A 19706-nucleotide genomic window follows, 5' to 3' on the forward strand; every position below is an offset into this window, starting at 1 on the left:
CAACACAATAAAACAACAAAACAAACAAAACAAAAAAAGCACCCCTATATTTATGCTGTGTAAAATTATTCCCAGAAATGATTACTTGGGCTACCTGTTGGGGTACAGTCTCACATGGTCTCCAACTCAGAATATGTGCAGACTAGTTTGTTTTTAATAGTGTTTGGTTTCAGTTTTGATTTTATGAGTTTCAGTGTTTTTGGCATCGTGATATGGGTGGTATTTGTCAGACTGTCATTGAGTTAATAATTACAGAACAGCACAATGAATATGCTACAGTAATATCAATACTTGGCACACAGTCATGTAGCAAGAACATCTGAGTAAACAGTAGCACCTGACCTAAATTAGACTAAAACAAAACATTTCCTCTATATTATTTTATTTTCATTAGTTTTGCAAGTACACAATATTGTTTAACTAGCATTCGTTTCTCTAAAGTCGTGTTTCTTTCTTTTTAGTTTGCTTAGTTTTAGTCAGCTGCCACAATCTGTGTGTGGTGTATTTATCACCTATAGGTTTCAATCCAAATGTGTTCTGGTTCCAGAGCTTTTAAGGTGCTTTCAAGTTTTTGGGTTCTTGTTTATTATTAAAGAGTTTTCCATTCATTTTCACTGTTGTTCCTGTGCTTGAAGTTTTGATTATAGTACCTTGAGCCTTTAGTTCTTGTACTAAAGATCTCGTTTTGTTTTAGTCTCTATGGAGTTTGTATTTGTCTGTAATTTCCTCTGTGTTTTCCCTTTGTTTTTCAGTGTTCACCTTATTCCTGCCCTAATGAACATGATCCTTGTGTTTTTGGATTCTGTCTTCCCTCTGTCTCGTCTGTAGCATGACTTAGAGCCAGTTTTTGCATCTGTGTTTAGTTGGGTTCTTGCCAGTTCTTGTTGTTCTTTCATAGTTAGGTGTCTCTTGTGTTTTGTTTTGCGTTTCACTTCCTCCCGTCTTGTTGTCTTGACGCTCTACACCTGTGTTTCGTGCGTTCTATTTCCATTTCCCTGATGTGTATAAATAGTCCTGTCCTTCCCCTTAGTCTTTGTCATGGTGTATCCCTGTGTAAATTTGGATTCCTGTTTATCTTTTGAACTTTGTGGACTCAGTGGACTCGTGAAGAACTGGAATTCTGTTTATTGGCTTTTGGACTTTACACTGTACCTGGCTCACAACCTTTAAACCTTTAAATTTTCTTTAAATCCTGCATCTGGGTCCTTTGCGTGAGCCCGTGTTATTTTACTTTAGGCTAATGATTTAGGTTTTAGGGTAATATTTTCTAATGAACAGCCTAAGTCAGTTAGATAATAAAAGAATGGTAGGATAGGGTGGTGTATATGGCTTCACTTTGTTGTGCCAAATATTGATATTTTCACACTTAAAGCGAGCTCTCTGCTAATTTGAGTTAAAGTCACTGATTCATGACTCCTCGTGGTGGTGCTTCTTGATGAATAAGGTAAATATGTAAATGTAAGGCAAATAGAAAGGTCAATTTTATTCATTAAGCACATTTTAAAACAATGCAAGCTGACCCAAAGTGCTTTTCAGGAAGGCATATTTACATTCAAACCTAATTTCAAAACATAAACTCACAAATAATAAATATAAATAAACAACATTATAAAAATGACTACCAAAAAATCAAAATATAAAAAAACAATGGAAAACAATGGGGAAAAAATACTAAAAACCTCAAAAAAATCTAAATTTGTAAAATCTAGAAGTAAAAGTAAAATAATCCAAATGCCATGAATAATTTTATGATCTGAACACATCCAAAGTATCAAAAGTAAAAAAATACTCATTATACAAAATGGTGCATTTTAGAATGATGTTTATCACATCACTGGATTCCAGCTGCAGAAGCATTACTTTGAAGTTGCAGCTTGTTGGCGGGGATAATAGTTGCTACTTTTTATACTGTCAGGCAGTTTAATTTGTATTAACACATCTAAATGTATTAGTTGTTTCTATTTATTATAAACAACTAATAAATGTATTAGTTGTTTCTATTTATTATAAACAACTAATAAATGTATTAGTTGTTTCTATTAAAGTCCCTACTAACTGAATGTGTCAAATACTGTAAAGTAAAAAGTGTAGTTATTGACTCCAAAAACCTCAAACAGAAGCTATATGACTAGTTTAACACCTTCAATGCACTCACAATGATTTTCTCCTTCCCAACAACAGCAGCAAATCAAACAATACAGTTGCACCACCCGTGGCATAACAAACTCCTGTGACAGCTATTGTATATTATACAATGGCTTACTTGTTGATAGGTAAACTGACATAAAAGCATTCCTTTGGCTGTGTCTCTGTTCATGTCAACCAGCTCTAAGGCTGGAGGATACAACTCAACCTCACCACAGAGGCAGAGTTTTCCATCATTAACACTTACTCAGTGAATTGGTCTCACAAAATATCTCAGTATGTCGCCTCAAGCTTGCAAATGCAATATCACATAGTAGGAATGAAGCAGCTAGCAACAGCGAGCACACGGGCATCTTGGCACCCTACAGAACCATTTTCCATTTGCTGCCAAATTAAAGAACAGCATGCTTTATTGCTGTTTGAGGCAGTCGCACCATGAAAACCGCAGGAAGTTCACAAGAAAAGCAGCTGGTGAGAAACAAGCAGCCAAAACCTCCTGTTTTGTACATCTGTCTCCGCCTGAGAAGAGTAGCTAGACACACACCAATAATATCGCTGCTGCTTAGAGACATAAATTTAGGATTTCAACACTGCTCAGTTAACGCAAGATAAATGAAATCACTACAATACATTTAAAGAATGTTCAAATACCATGAAATTCATTCTGCATACAGCACCCTGGTACCCAAGGAGAAAGGTCTAAGGCAAGGGCAAAGAGTGCAAGGCACTTTAAGAAATGTGTAACTAAATGTAAGTGCTTCATTGCAAAACCTGTGCTACATACTTATTTTATATAAGCATCCATCCATCCATTTTCTTCCTTATCTGGGGCCGGGACACGGGAGCAGCAACCTAAGCAGAGAAGCCCAGACCTCCCTCTCCCCAGCCAGCTCATCCAGAGGGACCCCAAGGTGTTCCCAGGCCAGCCGAGAGATATAATCTCTCCGGCCTCCTCCCGGTAGTACATACCCGGAACACCTCACCCAAGAGGCGCCCAGGAGGCATCCTAGTCAGATGCCTGAACCACCTCAACTGGCTCCTTTTGGTGTGGTTTACATATACAAATACTGAAAAATATCTAACAACTAGAAACCATCTGTTATGTCCACAGCAGAGCTTGCCATACTATTTATTGGGATTTGGAACTTCTGTAATAATCAATCAATAAATTTGTCCAATGACAAAAATCCCCATACAGAGAAGCAACAGAAGGTCTCTATTTTCTTTTACACTGTGCACCGCTGCTCTATGAACCTCACTGCTCAGTCAACAAATGAACAAGACAGCAAGAGGGCGATGTTTCCTGTACCAGAAGAGCCAGAGTTTGTTGTGAAGGAGCAGGAAAAAAATGGCTAAAGGGGTATGAAAAGTAGCTAAATTTAGAGACAAAGCCTCTAAGGTAGCAACTGTGAGGTAAACTGAGGGGTGATGATCACTGCTGTGAGCGAGAAGGATGTTGGGTGGAAAAGCTTTGATGGTTTATATTTCCACATTTAAAAAATTAAATATCCAACGGAATAGGAAGATATTGCAGCGTGAGTGCACATACAGGGATACACTGAATATATATCTACAGTATCAAAATGGCCTTGCGTTAGCTCCTGCAAATACAGGTGGTGCCCCCGGGACACAGTAACAGATCCACAAGGTGAACACAATACCAGTCACACTGTGGAGACGGCATAAGTCACATTACTCACATGTCAAGAGTCACAAAATCCAAACTGATCATAGCACCACACACAAAAAAGCTCCTAGTTTAACATTTTAATTTAAAAAAAGTCTTCGGTGTGTAGGACGCACACTGAATGTGTGTGCATGCTGCAGGCTTTGTGCCAGATAAGCTTGTGGGGGGTCAGTGGGCCGCTGGGCCGGCAGTACACTGGTGAAAAACCTGTTCTATCTGTGTGCGTATGGCTAAACGTGCAGGTCGGTGGTATGTTTTTACACTGTGGGTGGATCACTGTGTCGTGTATACTAGTTGCCTTACCGGTTTAGAGCAAATGCGTAGTGAAACTTCACATGTGGATGAGCCATGGGGTCAAAGGTCGGAAGCTTCTCCAAAGTCTCCACCAGCTTCACAATGGATTCATAATCCTAGAAGGTAAGAAAAGATTGAGCTATTGAGCTGCTGCTCCCGTCACTGGCATATCTGACGTCAGTCACATTGTTGTGATGTCACAGCTTTTGTGACTTAGGGGTAAACAAAGATCAGAGGAAGAAGATTGTCTTCAGTGCTATTTGGCAGAAAGGCTTTTGGAAGTAAGTCGAGATAATATTAAGGGCACCAAAGTTAGTGTAAGGAGCAGCTTAATCACAATCTCGTAGGAACACGGGGATCTCCGTTATTACTGAGCACTGTGCTACTGTACCTCTGTTCCAGTGCCCTCCAAACACACACTCTGACTCATCAGTGTATTTAGCTGCTGTGTTGAGGCTCGAGGGAGTTTCTGATGTCCTTTTATTTATTATTTCTGAGACTCGGCCGTCTGTGTATCACAAAAAGCACTTCAATAATTGAGTGGCCTCTTCATCACATTTTTGTTTCTTGTAGACACCACAGCCAAAGCATTTTGAATAATTCAACACATCCTCAATGCTTGTTGTTTTAATGAATGATTCATCAGACCGTGCACTGCCTATGGTGAGCGGGACGATCTGGACAGTGAAAGCCATCGCAACGTGGAGACTAAAGAGCGGAAAGAGCAGCACGTTTAAGACGAGCAGACCAAAAGCTTCGCCTAGAGCTCTCTACAGGCAGTCTGCAATGACCCCTGTTTGAGATAACAACACTCACAAATGGATGAGGCAGATATATTGAAGCTGAGGCAGTAAGCTTGCTCAAATTTGTACAGCAGGTTTGTACAGTAGCTTCTTCTCCAAGGTCAGGGATATCAGCATGCACATTCGGTGCATCTGAATTGACAGCTTGTTTAAACTTGCGAAGCGTGAGTGATGCTGAATGTCTGAAAGTTTATCTCGAAACTTTTTGGGATGCTCTGCTGAAATTTTTTGGCTTGTCCTGTTCCCAAGTTAAAAGTGGGGCTATAAGTTGGTTAATAGTTGTTTATCATGCAAATTGAAATCAGCTGAAAAGACCAAGATTGTGTAATGAGTTCTTGTTACTATTTTTGGTCTTTTTAAACACATAATTACAATTAGTGTGAGACTGAAAATTCTGGGAACTGATCACTAGAAAATATAAAAGCAGAATTAAAAAGTAAATGAAAATAAGTTGATCTCTGTGAAGCCACAAGGTTATACTCAGCCGATGGCTGAGCTGTACATTTCTCAACATGCAATTCGCTAATCTCATATAAGGTGTGCCATTTAAGCTGTTTAGTCCGCCCACAGTTACTGCTTCAACAAGCAGCTTTGTGACCCACCTCCACCACAGCCTTTCATTTCATGCCATTTCCTGCATAATCAGCGTCAGGAATGTTGTCATTGACGCCTTCTCTGCTCTGCTGTGTACTGCGGGGGGGGGGGGGGGTCTTGCTGCTGTTCTCGCCGCCTTATGCATTTCAAGTATGCACAATGAATGGCAGGGAAGTCCCAAAACAGAGCCATGCCAGCAAAAATTACGGCATATTGAAAATAACAATCTTCTTGTGACTATTACTGGTCCTGGCTAAACTGAACATTTTGTACTTTTGGATGCTTGGTCCAAACAAAACATGACATTCAGTTGTCTGGGAACATGTCCAGGAAATTGTGATGGGTATTTTTCAGTATATTTGAGATTCTTAGACAGAATAATAAATAATTGAGGAAAGCTTATTTTTACAATGACTTATCAAAATGAATTTGTCATGATTATGATTTTTCTGATTTGTGATGCTGTTACAGGGATGGATGCTCACGTTAAACATGATTGAAGTTTAAAGCTCATAAAATCTTGGGCACACAGCTCTGGCTTATTCTGTGAGAAATAAAGACAGATGAGCCACAGCCTCTTTGTTTGAAGTACCCAAAGGCAGTACATGTAATTTGACAAATGACAGTAATATGTTTATGTGCAGGGAGTCTGCACTCGGCAGCTGTACCTGGATGTCCCTGTACGTAAGCAGCAAATTGATGACGACATCTACTGAAAGGCACTCCACGTTGTCCAGCCGCTGCTGGATTCGGTTCAGCTCTGCAGCGAGCTCCATGCCAGTGTAGAGCTCCCGGGCTTTACGGATCTCATTCAGAATCGTCTCACGGAAATACTGGCTGGAGGACACAAAGCAAACAAACAAACAAACATGTAAATATACATGAAAGAGAACACTGTATGGCAAGCTCATGATAATGCAATATATGTACAATGTTATGAAGCTGATGTTCTTTGACAGCCGGTTTATTCAAAGTTAAATTTAAGTAACACCTGACTAGAATTTTTTTTAAGTAGTTTGGGATGTGCAAGTAAAATTGAAAATTTTACTTGCACAAATTCAAATTCAAGTAAAATTCTAACACGATTGCAGTTACTTCGTTCCCTGGATTCTCACACTGTTTTCCCATTGAGGCACAAGCTATTTTCATCTCATCTTAAGTGAGTTTTTAAGAGAAAGACAAATGATGATTCAGTTTTGCTTGGAACTCAGTGTAAATTGATAAGTTATTCATTGACAGATGAAGGGACTAATAAACCCGATAACCCTGGATATTAGCTTGACTTATTAAAAGCACAACAGACAAGTGAATTAACTGAAAGCAGCGCTATTTCCCAAAACCCTCTTCATCAGCTCTGACATGCTCTTAGATGTTCTTATGTAAAATAAAACAATTAATTTTGCCCAGTTTGATTTATGCTTTCCAAAGAATAAGCTTGTCTTACTTTAACCGTGGAAAAAAAGTGTTTACATATATCCTTATAATAAACTATTGAAAACGGTATAGCTGGTATTGGCATTAAAGCTCTGCACTCAAAAAGACTGATGCTGAATACTGTCACTCCCCAGCCTCTTGTAAGGTGAACTTGGTGTATTCTAGCTAAGAGTGATAATGTTAAGGCCTAAATGCCAAACAATGACACAGTGCATACTCTCTCTTCACATAATTAAGCTGTATAAAAATTTTGAAAAGATCCACATAGTGATGATAATCTGCTGCCAAGTCCCCAAGCGAAGTCTGGGTTGAACCCTCTTTGCAGGGAGTGATTAAAGCCTAAATAATCAGCAAATACAAACTCTGTCATTGCATAGTAAACATGTTTCATGTGACTAGGCCAACTAATCTTGTTCAGGTGGCTTTTCATAAAATATGATCTGATACAGATGATCAGTTTGCTGTATTTTTGCAGGCAGAAGTAATGTTAAAGGCCTAAATGCCAATATTTGTTTCATATGTGTAAACACTGAATTACAACATTAACACCGTAGCATCTTCATACCTTCCTTTCTGCTGGTCTCCAGGAGACACAGCCTTCATCAGTGTGCATGATTTTCTTTTCTGTCTGTAAAAACCTGAGTCACTATTCCTGGAGACGAGCTAGAAATGACTGGCTGCTGTATCGCCTGTTGGCAAGAAGGCCTGAAATATTACCCCAGCAACTGAGCCAAACAAATGGGTTTTTTTTTTCCTCCTTTTTTAAATATGTAAATTACCATGCAAGTAAAAGCTAAAAGAATGCATGTGCAAAAATAATTAGAACAAGTAAAAATAGGAAGAGTGGGATAATACAACAAAGTCCTGCTGCGCTGAAAAAACATGTAGCAGTGCTTCTCAAATGTAAACATAATGTAAAAATACCACATTATAATAGCTCCTTCCTCTTCTGTGCTGAACATAATATCAGTGAACTCTCACCTTAGTTTGCATATAATATAATATAATAATTTGTCCCATGAAATAATCATTTGAATATTGTTTCCCCATATAAAGACATATAAGGAAACATTCTGGGCATTTCCCATGCAGAATATAACTCTGTGATAAGTCATAGCAGTCTTACAGCAGTTTCAGAGGAACTTCTTGCCTGAAGCTTTAAATAGTTTTTTTTCTTTTTTTGCTTCCTTGTTCTCAAACTGATTGACTGCTTCATTAGCAACACCAGACAACCTAAATATAAAGCTGCTAGTATGTTCACTAACCCTATTCAGCTGATCCTGAACGCATCGCTGAGCATCCACCACGGCTGGTGGAACTTTTCTACAACAAGACTTTGCAGAGTGAGCTTCTCTGATGCTCTTCTTAATGGCTCAGAAATAATGAAAAGAACTGCACCTTAGTTTGCATGACACTTTGGTTCTTGCAGGCCCCCCTACTACACCACTACTGCACCACAGTTGTGCACTGACACACAAAAAAACCAACAATATTTCAGAGTGACAGGCAGTTGATTTTGCAAACTCAGGTGCAAACAAGCGTCCAACAGCTGGCTTATTTGCACCTCCAACAAAGTGGCAAACTTGTCTCAGTCCCTAATGGGTGTTCAAAAGAACCACAACACCAGTGCAGTACCTGCAGTAGCTGCATTTTTAGGTCATATGTAGTGTCTTAAATAGGCCTAAACTTTTAGATATCACAACATTTCTGTCTTTGTTATGCAGGAAATTCTCTTAGCTTTTAGCTTCTATCATTAGTCCTTTGTAGAGCAGTAGCGACCTCATAACCAGAGTGTTTGTATTGTTTAGCATCGCTGCTTGTGGCCATTATTGGTGAAAATGCTGAACAGCCTCAACAGGAGGTGCAATTTTGCTTAATACAATTTATATTTCAATTATAGCCGCTGAAGAACATATAAATAAGTAAAATATACTTACTGGGAGTTGGCTTGTGACACTTTAAGAAGCTGGCTGAAGCGATCCAGCAGGGGCATGCAGATGGGCCCCAGCAGCATCTCTAAGCTGGGCTGCATCAGCTCAGTCAGGCCCTTCATCAGGCTGCCCTCACAGCAGTACACCTTGTTCTGGGGTGTCACCATGTACGGGATGAAGGTGTAGTTAGCTGAGCACGTCTGTTAAGAGAAGAGAGTATAAAATATATATGAAACTATATACATTTTAATATGAAGTGTCCTTGCTTTTTTGGATGAAAATGGGGGGGGGGGGGGGGGGGGGGGGGGGGGGGACTGGAGCCTATCCCAGCTGTCATAGGGCGAGAGGCAGGGTACACCCTGAACAGGTCACCAGCCTGTCGCAGGGTCAACACAGAAAGACAAACAACCTTTCACGCTCACATTCACGCTCTTATTCACACCTATGAGCAATTTAGAGTAGCCAATTAAGCTAACCCCAGTAAGTGCATGTCTTTGGAATGTGGGAGTAAACCGGAGTACCCGGAGGAAACCCACGCAAGCACGGGGAGAACATGCAAACTCCACACAGAGAGATGGAGAGGCCTGGGCCAAGGTGGAATCGAACCCAGACCTTCCAGAGGTTATTCTAACTGTGAGGCAGCAGTGCTAACCACTGTGCCACCGTGCAAAAAAACAAAACAAAAAAAAACTTAGCTTTACAAAAAGTGTACAAAAAAAAGGTAATCTCCTAGGACATGTGTATTCTGAACTATAAAACCTCATCTTTATTAAACAATTAACTTATCTAAATTGTTCAATAAACACCATTTGCAACTGATTTTAATGACCTGTGCAGTAAAACATTAAAATCTATATAGGGAGGAAGCAGATTGCCTGGAGGAAGTCAGAGCAGTTTCCCCTATTTGAAATGGTTTTGGGAAATTACATGAACGTTCATTTCTGATCTGCCTGTGCAGACAATAGTATTTATGTGGTGCTGTCTTCGCTGAACTAGTCTAAACAGGCAGCAGCAGGGAGGTGAGATGTGCAACAGCTTCATTAGGAGGTGCTTTCTTATAACCACAAAGACTTACAGCACTGCAGTTTCAAATCTCACTTGCTCACACAGCCTAGTGCACAAGAAAAATCGAGCAGCAGCTGAATTCTCGCTGCTCACCTGGTGCAAAGCTCTGCCCTGTTCTTTGCTCCAGCTGTGCCTTTATGGAGTAATCATGCTTCAAGTCTGTTTCGGGTTTGGTCACACTAGTAGCATTAAAAGCATGTTCTTTTTTTTCCACTTAGCTTTAATACTCAACATCTGTTTTTCTGTATCTGCATTTGTTTTAACTTAATATTTTTCACCGCTTTCTTGATGCTTCTGTTGCGGTGGCCCACCACTGCTGAATAAACAAAGAGGAAACACATGCATGTGGTGTCTACAGACAGCAGAGAGAGAAAAAGAGGCAGGAAATCCACAATTGATATCCTCAAAAACCAGCAGAAGTCCTGTCAAGAAGAGCTATTCTCAGAGCGTGAGATCTGTGGTGAAACAACATGAGCATCTGAAGGCGGTTGGGCTGCAACCCAGCTGCATCCCGATGACTTTTAATATTCTATCATGCTTTCGTTTTTTTTTCAGCAACCTCTGCGAAAACACACTGCTGCTGCTTTCACTGCCATAAAAAGAGAAAAGAAAAGAGGAAGTGAAAGGAACGTGTGGCACTGAAGCAATGAAAGCCACCCGAAGATAACTACTTCCTCCTGTGCAACTGTGGTTCATGACATCATTAGTATCTTCAGCGGCAGTGCATGCCTTTCAAAAATAAACTATGACCCCTATTTCTTTTAGGCGTAACCAGACAGGTTGCAAAATCGTGGTGCTATATTTAGCTCCTTTGTGAGGTTCATGCCATCATGGGGATCACATGATAGATTTGTTTTCACACACCGATGCATATTTCAAAAGCGGCAGCAGCTGCGGGTTATTTGAAGCTAACCTCCAGTAGTCCTTTACAGGTAGCAGGTTTCCAAGCTGATACACATGTGACAACTCCGGGTGATGAATCCTGAAAATGAGCCAGGTATTCACTGAGTGAGTCATCTGGTTTGTCAGCGTTGCCAAGAATCCATCTGTTCATCTTCAATTACAGCATGATTGTACTCAAGCAGCCTACTCACTCACCTTCATAGACCCCGTTTACACTTAGTTTTAAAATGAGGCGTGGGCAAGTGGACAGCACTAAACACAAGTGTTAATGACCACCAACATGCATTATTCCTGAGCTGTTCTGAGACTGATTTGGCTCTTCATCTTCTGTTATGTAAATGCTAATATGTCCTGAATTATCCCCAAACAGGAAAACAAATATGTTGTCAAAACACTATATGAAGCTTTTAAGCTTCATATAGTGTTTTGACAATAACTGAATGTGAACAAAGGGGAACACCTTGGAGATGGATGATATTCACAGGTGTAAACAACTCATCTCCCTCAGGCAAAAGTCTCCATGGATGTTGTATTTTGGGCTAAATTTAGTCATCTAGTCAAATTTGGTTCAAATCTGAATCAAATGCAGCCTAATAATGAATAATGCCCTCTCTAAATAATGTCTTTTATTTGGATGGGAAATGGTTGTGATCACACAGCCAAACATTTATCTGTACGAGCTTGTGGAAGTACTGCTGCCTAATAAGAAGCTTCTGGATCAAATTTGGAGGTCATTTGCAAGCAGTTTTAGACATAAAGGGATATTTTCTTCTAGATGTCTCCTTAATGACCTGATAAGTGAGCTTTCACTTTTCAACCAAATCTCATCGCTCTTAGTGTGACTGGCAAAATTGTCTCTCACGTTGACTTTTTTCTGGGGTGGGATGTTTCTCGTTGTTATCCAATGGCAGAGACACAATTAAAAACTAAGGTCACAGGCACACGCGCGCGCACACACACACACACACACACACACACACACACACACACAAAACCAAATATTAGCACTTAGGTTATATGACTGTTCCAGACTTTAACCCACTAACAAACTAGTAATGACCTGGTCTCTCTCTTACCCAAAGGCTAAAGCTCTTCTAACGTGTGCCTGTGGGCAGCAAATGCACATATAAATCAGTGGGAAAGTAAACGAAAGCATACTGGCACAGAGGGACATTTGTGTATGTAATTACAGTAATTGGACACACACAAAGAGGTTAATTTCAATCATAATGGTAGTGAGTTAAATGCACTTTGTTAAAGACAAGTAGGAACATATGCTTTTCACTGATGAGAATAACCAGGCATATCTGCACCTGCAGCGTGCATTTTAAAGCAGTGACAAAAAATAAATGCATTTGCATCACCACAGAGGGAAGTTGAGAACAACCAACTCCTTCATAAACTATAACATATACAATTAGCACCTTAAACTAAAGCTCTTCTTGGGAAGTTTATACTGGTTCTGCTCAGTCTAGTTGACTATTTTACAACTTTATTGTTTCAGTTCACTCTCATGGTGCTGTTTTGGGGATTGATGGGCAGCCATTTCCAGTCAGAGAGCTTTTAACACTGTTTAACTACCTGCTGACAGAAACTAGAGGATAAACAAAGGGATGAATACAGAAGGTAAAAAGCTTGATATTCCCCAATTGCAGAGACCAAAAACAGAGCTACAAGACTCCTAAGACTACTGGACCATTTCATCAGGTAGCATCCATCCTCTTCCACTTATCCGTTTCAGGATCCAGGGGGTGGGGGTTGGAGCCTATCCCAGGTGTCATAGGGTGAGAGGCAGGGTACATCCTGTACAGGTTGCCACCCTGTTGCAGAGCTAACACAGCACAACCATTCACACTCATATTCACACCTATGGGCAATTTAGAATCATCAATTAACCTAACCCCTCTAACTCTCAGTAGTCTCTAAGCCTCTAACTAAACTACGCAGATGCTTATGTTTCTCCATAATGAGGTCATTGGGCAGCATGGTGGTGCATTGGTTAGCACTGTTGCCTCACAGCAAGAAGCTTCCTGGTTTGAACTCCAGCCTTCTGTATGGAGTTCATGTGCTCTCTCTGTGCCTTTTCTCTCTGTGGGTACTCCAGCTTCCTCCCACAGTGCAAAGACATGCATGTTAGGTTCATTGGTGATTCTAAATTTCCTGTATGTGTGAAAGTGAGTGTGAACGGTCGTCTCTCTCTCTGTGTCAGCCCTGCACTACACTAGTGACCTGTCCAGGGAGTACCCCTGACAGCTGGGATAGGCTCCAGCCCCTGTGACCCTAAATTAGATGAGTGGATGAAAATGGACGTGTCAATAAGGCCCACATGATATTATCATTACGAGCTGTGAAATTGTTCTTTTGTTTGCTTTTGTACAGTTACGATTACAGACACTCATGCCAACTCCAGTTTACCAGTTTATCTTGAATCTGGAGTTCAGTTAATTTGCCCCCCCAAAAAACCAAAATGACTTTGAATGATAGCACTGATATTACTTCTTCATTTTCTACAGATCCCACAATGATACTGTTACTTTTGATCATGATAATCATGAAGTGAAAATCTGATCCTATGACAGTCCTAGCTAAGAAGTTCAGCCTATCATTTTCATCCAGGTTAGCATTTCACTTTAATGGTTACTTTGACCTTTGGGCATCTACAATAGATTTTTCCCCCATTATGGTAAAATACTATTTGACCAAGCGCTTCTATAAACACCAAGAATCAGGTCGGTACAGCAGGTGGAGCTTCACTCACTTCAGAGTAGTGAGCATCATTTGTGAGCCTTTGGCTTGACTAGTTTAACAAACAACTTGTTATGTGTTAAATAACCTATATTCTTCAGCTAACTAAAAAAATGATAAAGATCCAGAAATGCTTTGAACCCCACTGAAAATCTCTGGGGAAAATGATGTAGTTCATCACAGCCTGACTGCACAAGCTGAAAGGGTTGGCTTGTTACGTTTCGCATGCTGCCCTGGTTGTTTGAATCCTTGTTTTTGAGTCATTAGTACACTGCACTTCCAAGGTGGTAAGGCTCGCCCATGGTGGTGAATGCTTACTAAGCTCATTATATACCTTCTGTGATAGAAAAAAAACACCATGTGGTCATGTTAAAGCTAAAAAACTTCATTTGGATTGGGAAGTCTTTAGCAGGCTGAAATGTCATGTCATGTTTGAACGCTGATGTGTGGTTTGCAGGAGGCTGACCAGCTGTGGCTGAAAGTTTTGTTGCTTCTTTGCATGGATATCATCTCTAAAACTTTTTAGGAATAAAAGAAAATAAAGCAGATATAAAATTGATATTAATTATGGTGCTTGTGGCAGAAAAAAACCCAGCAGTAATAACATTAAATTGATGGGAGAGGATGATCAAAAAGCCCAGTGTTGCAATTTAAATATACTTTTACCTGCACAGACGGCTAGTTAAGAGCATCTGCACTGGTGCAGAGTGCATTTAAGTGCATTAATACAAGCAGGAAAGAGAAAGAACAAAGACAGTAAGTGCACATAAGGGAGATCTGTAAGCTCACACTCTCATACTGTGAGCGATAATCAGCTCTCCTCTTGGTACGAGTCAGTGTCAGAGAACAGTACATTTCACGTAGCTCTCCTTTCACTGTGAAAGCAAATTAAGGAGAGCCTTTTATCTGACTCCTGAACATGGGCTCCAGACTGCATCTGTGTTACTGACACAATTATTGCCAATTTAGACCAATAACAGCAAAATCAATCAGAATTAATTTATCATTTTTAAGATGACAAACATTTCTTACATTTGGCCTCTGAAATAAGTGATTTTTGCGGCTTTTCTCAGTTTTATATCACAGAAAATTGAATTTTGTCATTGACACTTGGCCAGAGAAGAAAAGGGAGAGAAGACCGGAAACACCGGAATCTGGGAAACATTTCTCCTAATTTTTCAGCTTTTTCTCAATAACATTTTGTCAGCTTCTTTACAGTATGATCTGTAAAGAACAGGATCTCCTTAAGGCAGCACCTTATTTGAATACTGCAGTTTTTGCAGGCTAAATGATCAATATGCCTGCACTTGTTTTATGCAAATTGTGGCTGTGCAGTCACTGTAACTCACGAAGCAGCTGTCGTCTGAGAAATGCACGTTGAAAGTGGAAGGGAAGAGGTTTTCATTTCACGCGAAACCAAACATTTATCACAACTTCCAAACAAAAGTGGGCTGTGCAAGAGAAAGGCTTTATAACAGCCAATAGAGAAACATAAGGCCACAGGACACTGTGCTCCCTGCACGTTGTAAAAAGCATATTCTTTGCACCACATAATATGTATGATGTGTGAGCAATGAGTGAGTAATGTGTGAAAGGCAACGGCAAAAGAAAGAAATGCCTTGTTTACTTACAGTGTTCTTCTGGCAAATTATCTCCTGAAAGAAGAAAAGAGAGAAATCCATTTAGAAATTCGTCATGAGCATTTTCTCCAAGGGGCAATTTATGTTAGATACTGTGCTACTCAATGACACAGTATAAATGCTGTGATTTCCACTTAAATTCAACACATCCATACTTGAGGCAGACACATTTTATCAAGATGACTTTATGTCTTTATTGATATTTGTTGGTTTCCAAATAGTATGACTGTTTCCAGTGAAAAGCTGATGATTTTAACAAGGCGTGTTGAGCAAACTGCATATTTAAGGTGTGTTTGTCTTGAGGAAGGAAATTTCTTTTTTACAGTTAGAAGTGTGCATGTTTAGCTTTAAACTTGTTCAGTGTATAAAAAATTAAAACTATGCATCCATCAAGCATGGTTCAAGCTACAAGTGATGCTTTACCCATCTTATCTAAATAGATGAACATTTTTAGTGCATTTTACTCAGTGACTAGCTTCACTTCCTGTGTAAACAAAGCAAGAAAAAGGCCCCAGCATGTACAGAACAAGTGCTTGCTGAACAGTCTAGCAATGTCTGAAACCCATTTTAAACACAAAATCAGAGGGTCAGTGGTGTCCACCACATGCTGTGTGCAGTTTCCCATTAGCATTTTCCCTCCTGCAGCCTTCAACAGTAGCTTTTTAACAGATTACAGATTTACCCACACACACACACCGCACAATCTTTAAACCAGACACACAAAAGACTGATCGCACTGGGTAAATTGATGAATGGACTGAACTATGAAAAGAAGCAAACATTAAATGGCTCAGAGCATTAATGATATCTGAAGTTCTCAGAAGAACTGAATAATGTGTTTGCAAAACATCAATATCATATTTATTTGGCCTACATTATGATGGCCTTTAGGATATCTTTAGATGCCCAAAGGACCGTTTCTCATTATCAAATACATTTCTTGCTTGTACATGTTGAAGATTATGGTAGTGAAAAGAAGCATAATCACCAAGTGTCACTGAAACTGAGTACACTGTTTTTTTTTGTTTTTTTTTTTAGGATTTTTTTTTGTGAGCGTCATCATTTAAAGAAAAATTGTGACTATAAAAAAAAGCTGCCTTTAAAACAATTTGGTGGCCTGATAGAGATTACAGGAAACTGAGAATTCTTTATAAGCAGGGTGAGAACACGTTAACCTACGCCCAGCTGGATGGGTGGGCACCATGGCAGACCACAAGACACAAAAAACCCCACCCTTATATCACTAGCATGCACTGGAGCCAGAAAGATCGTCATCTTAAACAATTTTCTTGACATAAAAAGCAGACATAATACAGCTGTGAATGTCAGCTTTTTATGTTGTGTTTATTTTAACACACGCCTCCTCTGACAGGCTGTGCATTATGGGTTGACTATACTGCTTGTTTTCTGGCTCATGACCCCCGTCACCATAGTACTCCTCCCACTAGACTAACTAAAAGAAAAGCTTCAGTGTTCTTCTGCTACAAGTTGCCTACAGCAGGCAATTTTAAAATGTGTCCTCTGCGTGGGCCTCAGACAGTGTGAACTATGCCTTTGTCTGAAGTACAGAAGCCACAAGACTCACACCATTGTTACACACCAAAGCAGTCTGACATTTATGGTAAATAAACACAGCTTTGGTCAATGCATATATTGCCTGCAGATGCTTTTCAGTCTAACACACGTTTAAAGTTATTTTATCCTGAAGTTGTATTATGTAATTAAAGGAAAATAAATAAAAGCTACCCAGCTCACACTGTTGTTACATGGTGAAAAAGCCTGTCTTTTATGGTAAATAAACAGCTTCTATAGTTATGATTTCATATATGGATATTTCTCTTCTGGCCTGAGGTGCTATTGGCTGTTGCTTTGCGGTGCTCAAAACACCAAGAAAAAACATTAAAAATAAATCTCAAAAGTTCAGCAGCAATGTGTCTTTATAGAAGTCCTGAACACGATTAAAAAAAATAATTCACAAGACGTGTTGTGAACAATTTTAATCTACACTTGCCCCCATTATCACAAGTTTATAATTAACAACTAACTATAGGGACAGCATTCATGTTTACACCATATTAACAGTCAGTGGCACAAGCCTCATTTCTTGGTTGCACCCATGCTTCCTTCTCTTTCACACTAAAGCACTTGTCTGCATTAACAATGCTGATGTCAAATAAATAATCATTAAAACATCAATAAAAGAAATGCAAGGTTTCATGATAAAAGAAAAATTCTCCAAAATTCCCTACCTTCCAATGATGAGCAATTTAAAAAAAAAAAAAAATCCTAAACCCACACTAACACAGTGCTTGACTTCACTTCTCTTCAAAACATGTAAATCGAGAGGCCGGCCGTTAATGGATTTTTGGAACGATTGTCAAAAGTGATTTTTAGGGTGTAAAAGCATCAGATTTTCAGCTGTGATGCTGCCTGCGCTGCAGACAGTGGCTCTGCTGTACAATAAAACCATTCATAAATAACAGCACTCTTTTCTGCATTACGGTTCATATTCATATCAGCATATATCCGGCAATATATTCACTGACATGATATATCTGTGAAAGGCAAATATTGGTGGATATTATCTGCAAAAAACATTGGTCCGGCTCTGATCAAAATCAAGTATTTCTGTGTCTACTGTTTGCCTTTATCGACAAAAGTTGATCCAATCTACTTGGATATGTTGTCTTTCTTACATCTCTCTCTCTCTTTTTTTTTTTCTTATCCACAACTTCAGCCCACTGACTCCCCCCTGATACAAACTGGTTCATAAATTAATTTCCTTGCATCAAATTATTGATGGGTATATGTGCCGCTGCCACCAAATTGCACTTCAGTCCACCCCATGCCCCTCCCCGCCTCCATCTAAATATAGCTTTTAAATCACCATCTTCATGAACTACAGTGATTGTTTGGATTGGGAGCTAAAGTGACGAAGGCAGCACTGTCCTGGTTTCTGCTCATGGCGGCGGCTTACCTGCAGAGACTGGAGAGCGTCAGAGTTAGTGTCGCAGTACAAGATGATGTTGTTGGCCATGCTGAAGCTTTCTCTCACTCCCAGGTGGTAGAAGAGCGAAGGCTGGCGGAAGGCATCTGTCATCTCCACCACAGCGATGTCTGATGATAAAGCACAGGTTTATTTGTGATATCAGGAGTCAGGAGTGAAGAACACTCGTGATTAGCTTTCTGTGAGTTCTGCTATAACTCTACATGTGTAAGTCTAAATCCCCCATTCTTAAAAATATCATGAGCTTTTGAATAATACAGTTGGTAATGGGTGCACAGTACAGGCAGAAATACTTTTTGCACCCATTACCAACCCACAGAGGATGTTAATTCACTGCTGTAACAGGCTCCACGTTTCTGGTTTCAACCAGATTTTGGAATTTGGCTGCAAGGATGTGCTCCCATCCCTCTGTTCATTTCACTGCTAGCTTTGTGCACGCGTACACAAAGCTAGCAGTGAAATGGGAAATGCTTCTACCCAAATTTTGTATTTATTTTTTAATAGTAAACCCTTTCAAAAACTTACTTCTTTGTAAAACACATTTTAACAAAGTTTAGTAGAATCTCACAAACCAGTTTGCATGTATTTTTTAATTTATTTTTTTTAACATTTATATTCTTTCCCCAGTATCGACGTATTAGATGTTATTTAAAAGTTATTCGGATACAACCAAATTGCTCATATGGGATCTTGAAGACTCACACATTGTCTCTGGGAATTAGAGAGAACAATTTAACATTTAATGTTCGTAAAGAATCGATTTTAAAAAAAAAATCTGGCTGATATCTGGTTTTCATTAAAGCCAGCATCAATTTGCTTTTATTGTTCTGGGAGAGAAAACGATACAGCTCAATAGTTACAGGTGATGTTCACAACTCCTATTCATGCTGCTATCAGCTATAGATTTGCACGTCAGAGACACAAGTTATCTGAAAACCAATACACTCAGTCATGCACTGACTGCAGCAGGACTTAGCCATACTATCGGGGTCAATAGGTCAAGTAAATAGCGCCAACTGCCACTCAAGCCAGCAGGGCATCTGGTGAAGAGTTCACAAGCTTGATGTCCGGTGCGACAGGCTGTTATGGTACTGTAAGCACTGGACTTTCACCAAAGTTCTTACTTGTGGTACACTGCAGTGAGCAAATCTTTGCATGAAGCTGCCAGTTATGTGGCATCAAACACAATCATCACCATTTAGAATAAACATAATGGCTTTGCAGACCAACACACGAGGTGGGTGGGTGGGGGAGACTACACGCTGTTTCTGAGGTCGCCCCGGGCAACTGATAACAACAAAAACAAATCAGCCCATTGGCTGCGCTCCAGTAATGACAGAAGAGCTCAGAGTCACAGAGATAAAGCCGCACCCTGGTTTTTCATCAGCTCCCAAATCTTTGTGTCAACAAACACACTGCATGGCGCTGAAGAGCAGATTTTGTGTGACTCCGATGAAC

The 19706-nt window shown here is 39.8% G+C and overlaps 1 protein-coding gene across 1 annotated transcript in view; it reads right to left on the reverse strand.

Moving 5' to 3' along the window:
* Nucleotides 1-18362, reverse strand: part of map3k5 (mitogen-activated protein kinase kinase kinase 5) — a gene marked incomplete at its 5' end in the record, with an annotated part of 58152 nt that extends 39790 nt beyond the window's left edge. Inside the window, 5 exons of the mRNA XM_030721972.1 lie at nt 4136-4242; nt 6192-6360; nt 8895-9088; nt 15233-15256; nt 18219-18362. Of these exons, the coding sequence (XP_030577832.1) occupies nt 4136-4242; nt 6192-6360; nt 8895-9088; nt 15233-15256; nt 18219-18362 (638 nt within the window). The remainder of the gene's footprint in view (nt 1-4135; nt 4243-6191; nt 6361-8894; nt 9089-15232; nt 15257-18218) is intronic.
* Between the last annotated feature and the right edge of the window lie 1344 nt (nt 18363-19706).

Source organism: Archocentrus centrarchus, chromosome 24, assembly GCF_007364275.1.
Source record: "Archocentrus centrarchus isolate MPI-CPG fArcCen1 chromosome 24, fArcCen1, whole genome shotgun sequence".
In the NCBI taxonomy this organism is placed as follows: Eukaryota; Metazoa; Chordata; class Actinopteri; order Cichliformes; family Cichlidae; genus Archocentrus; species Archocentrus centrarchus.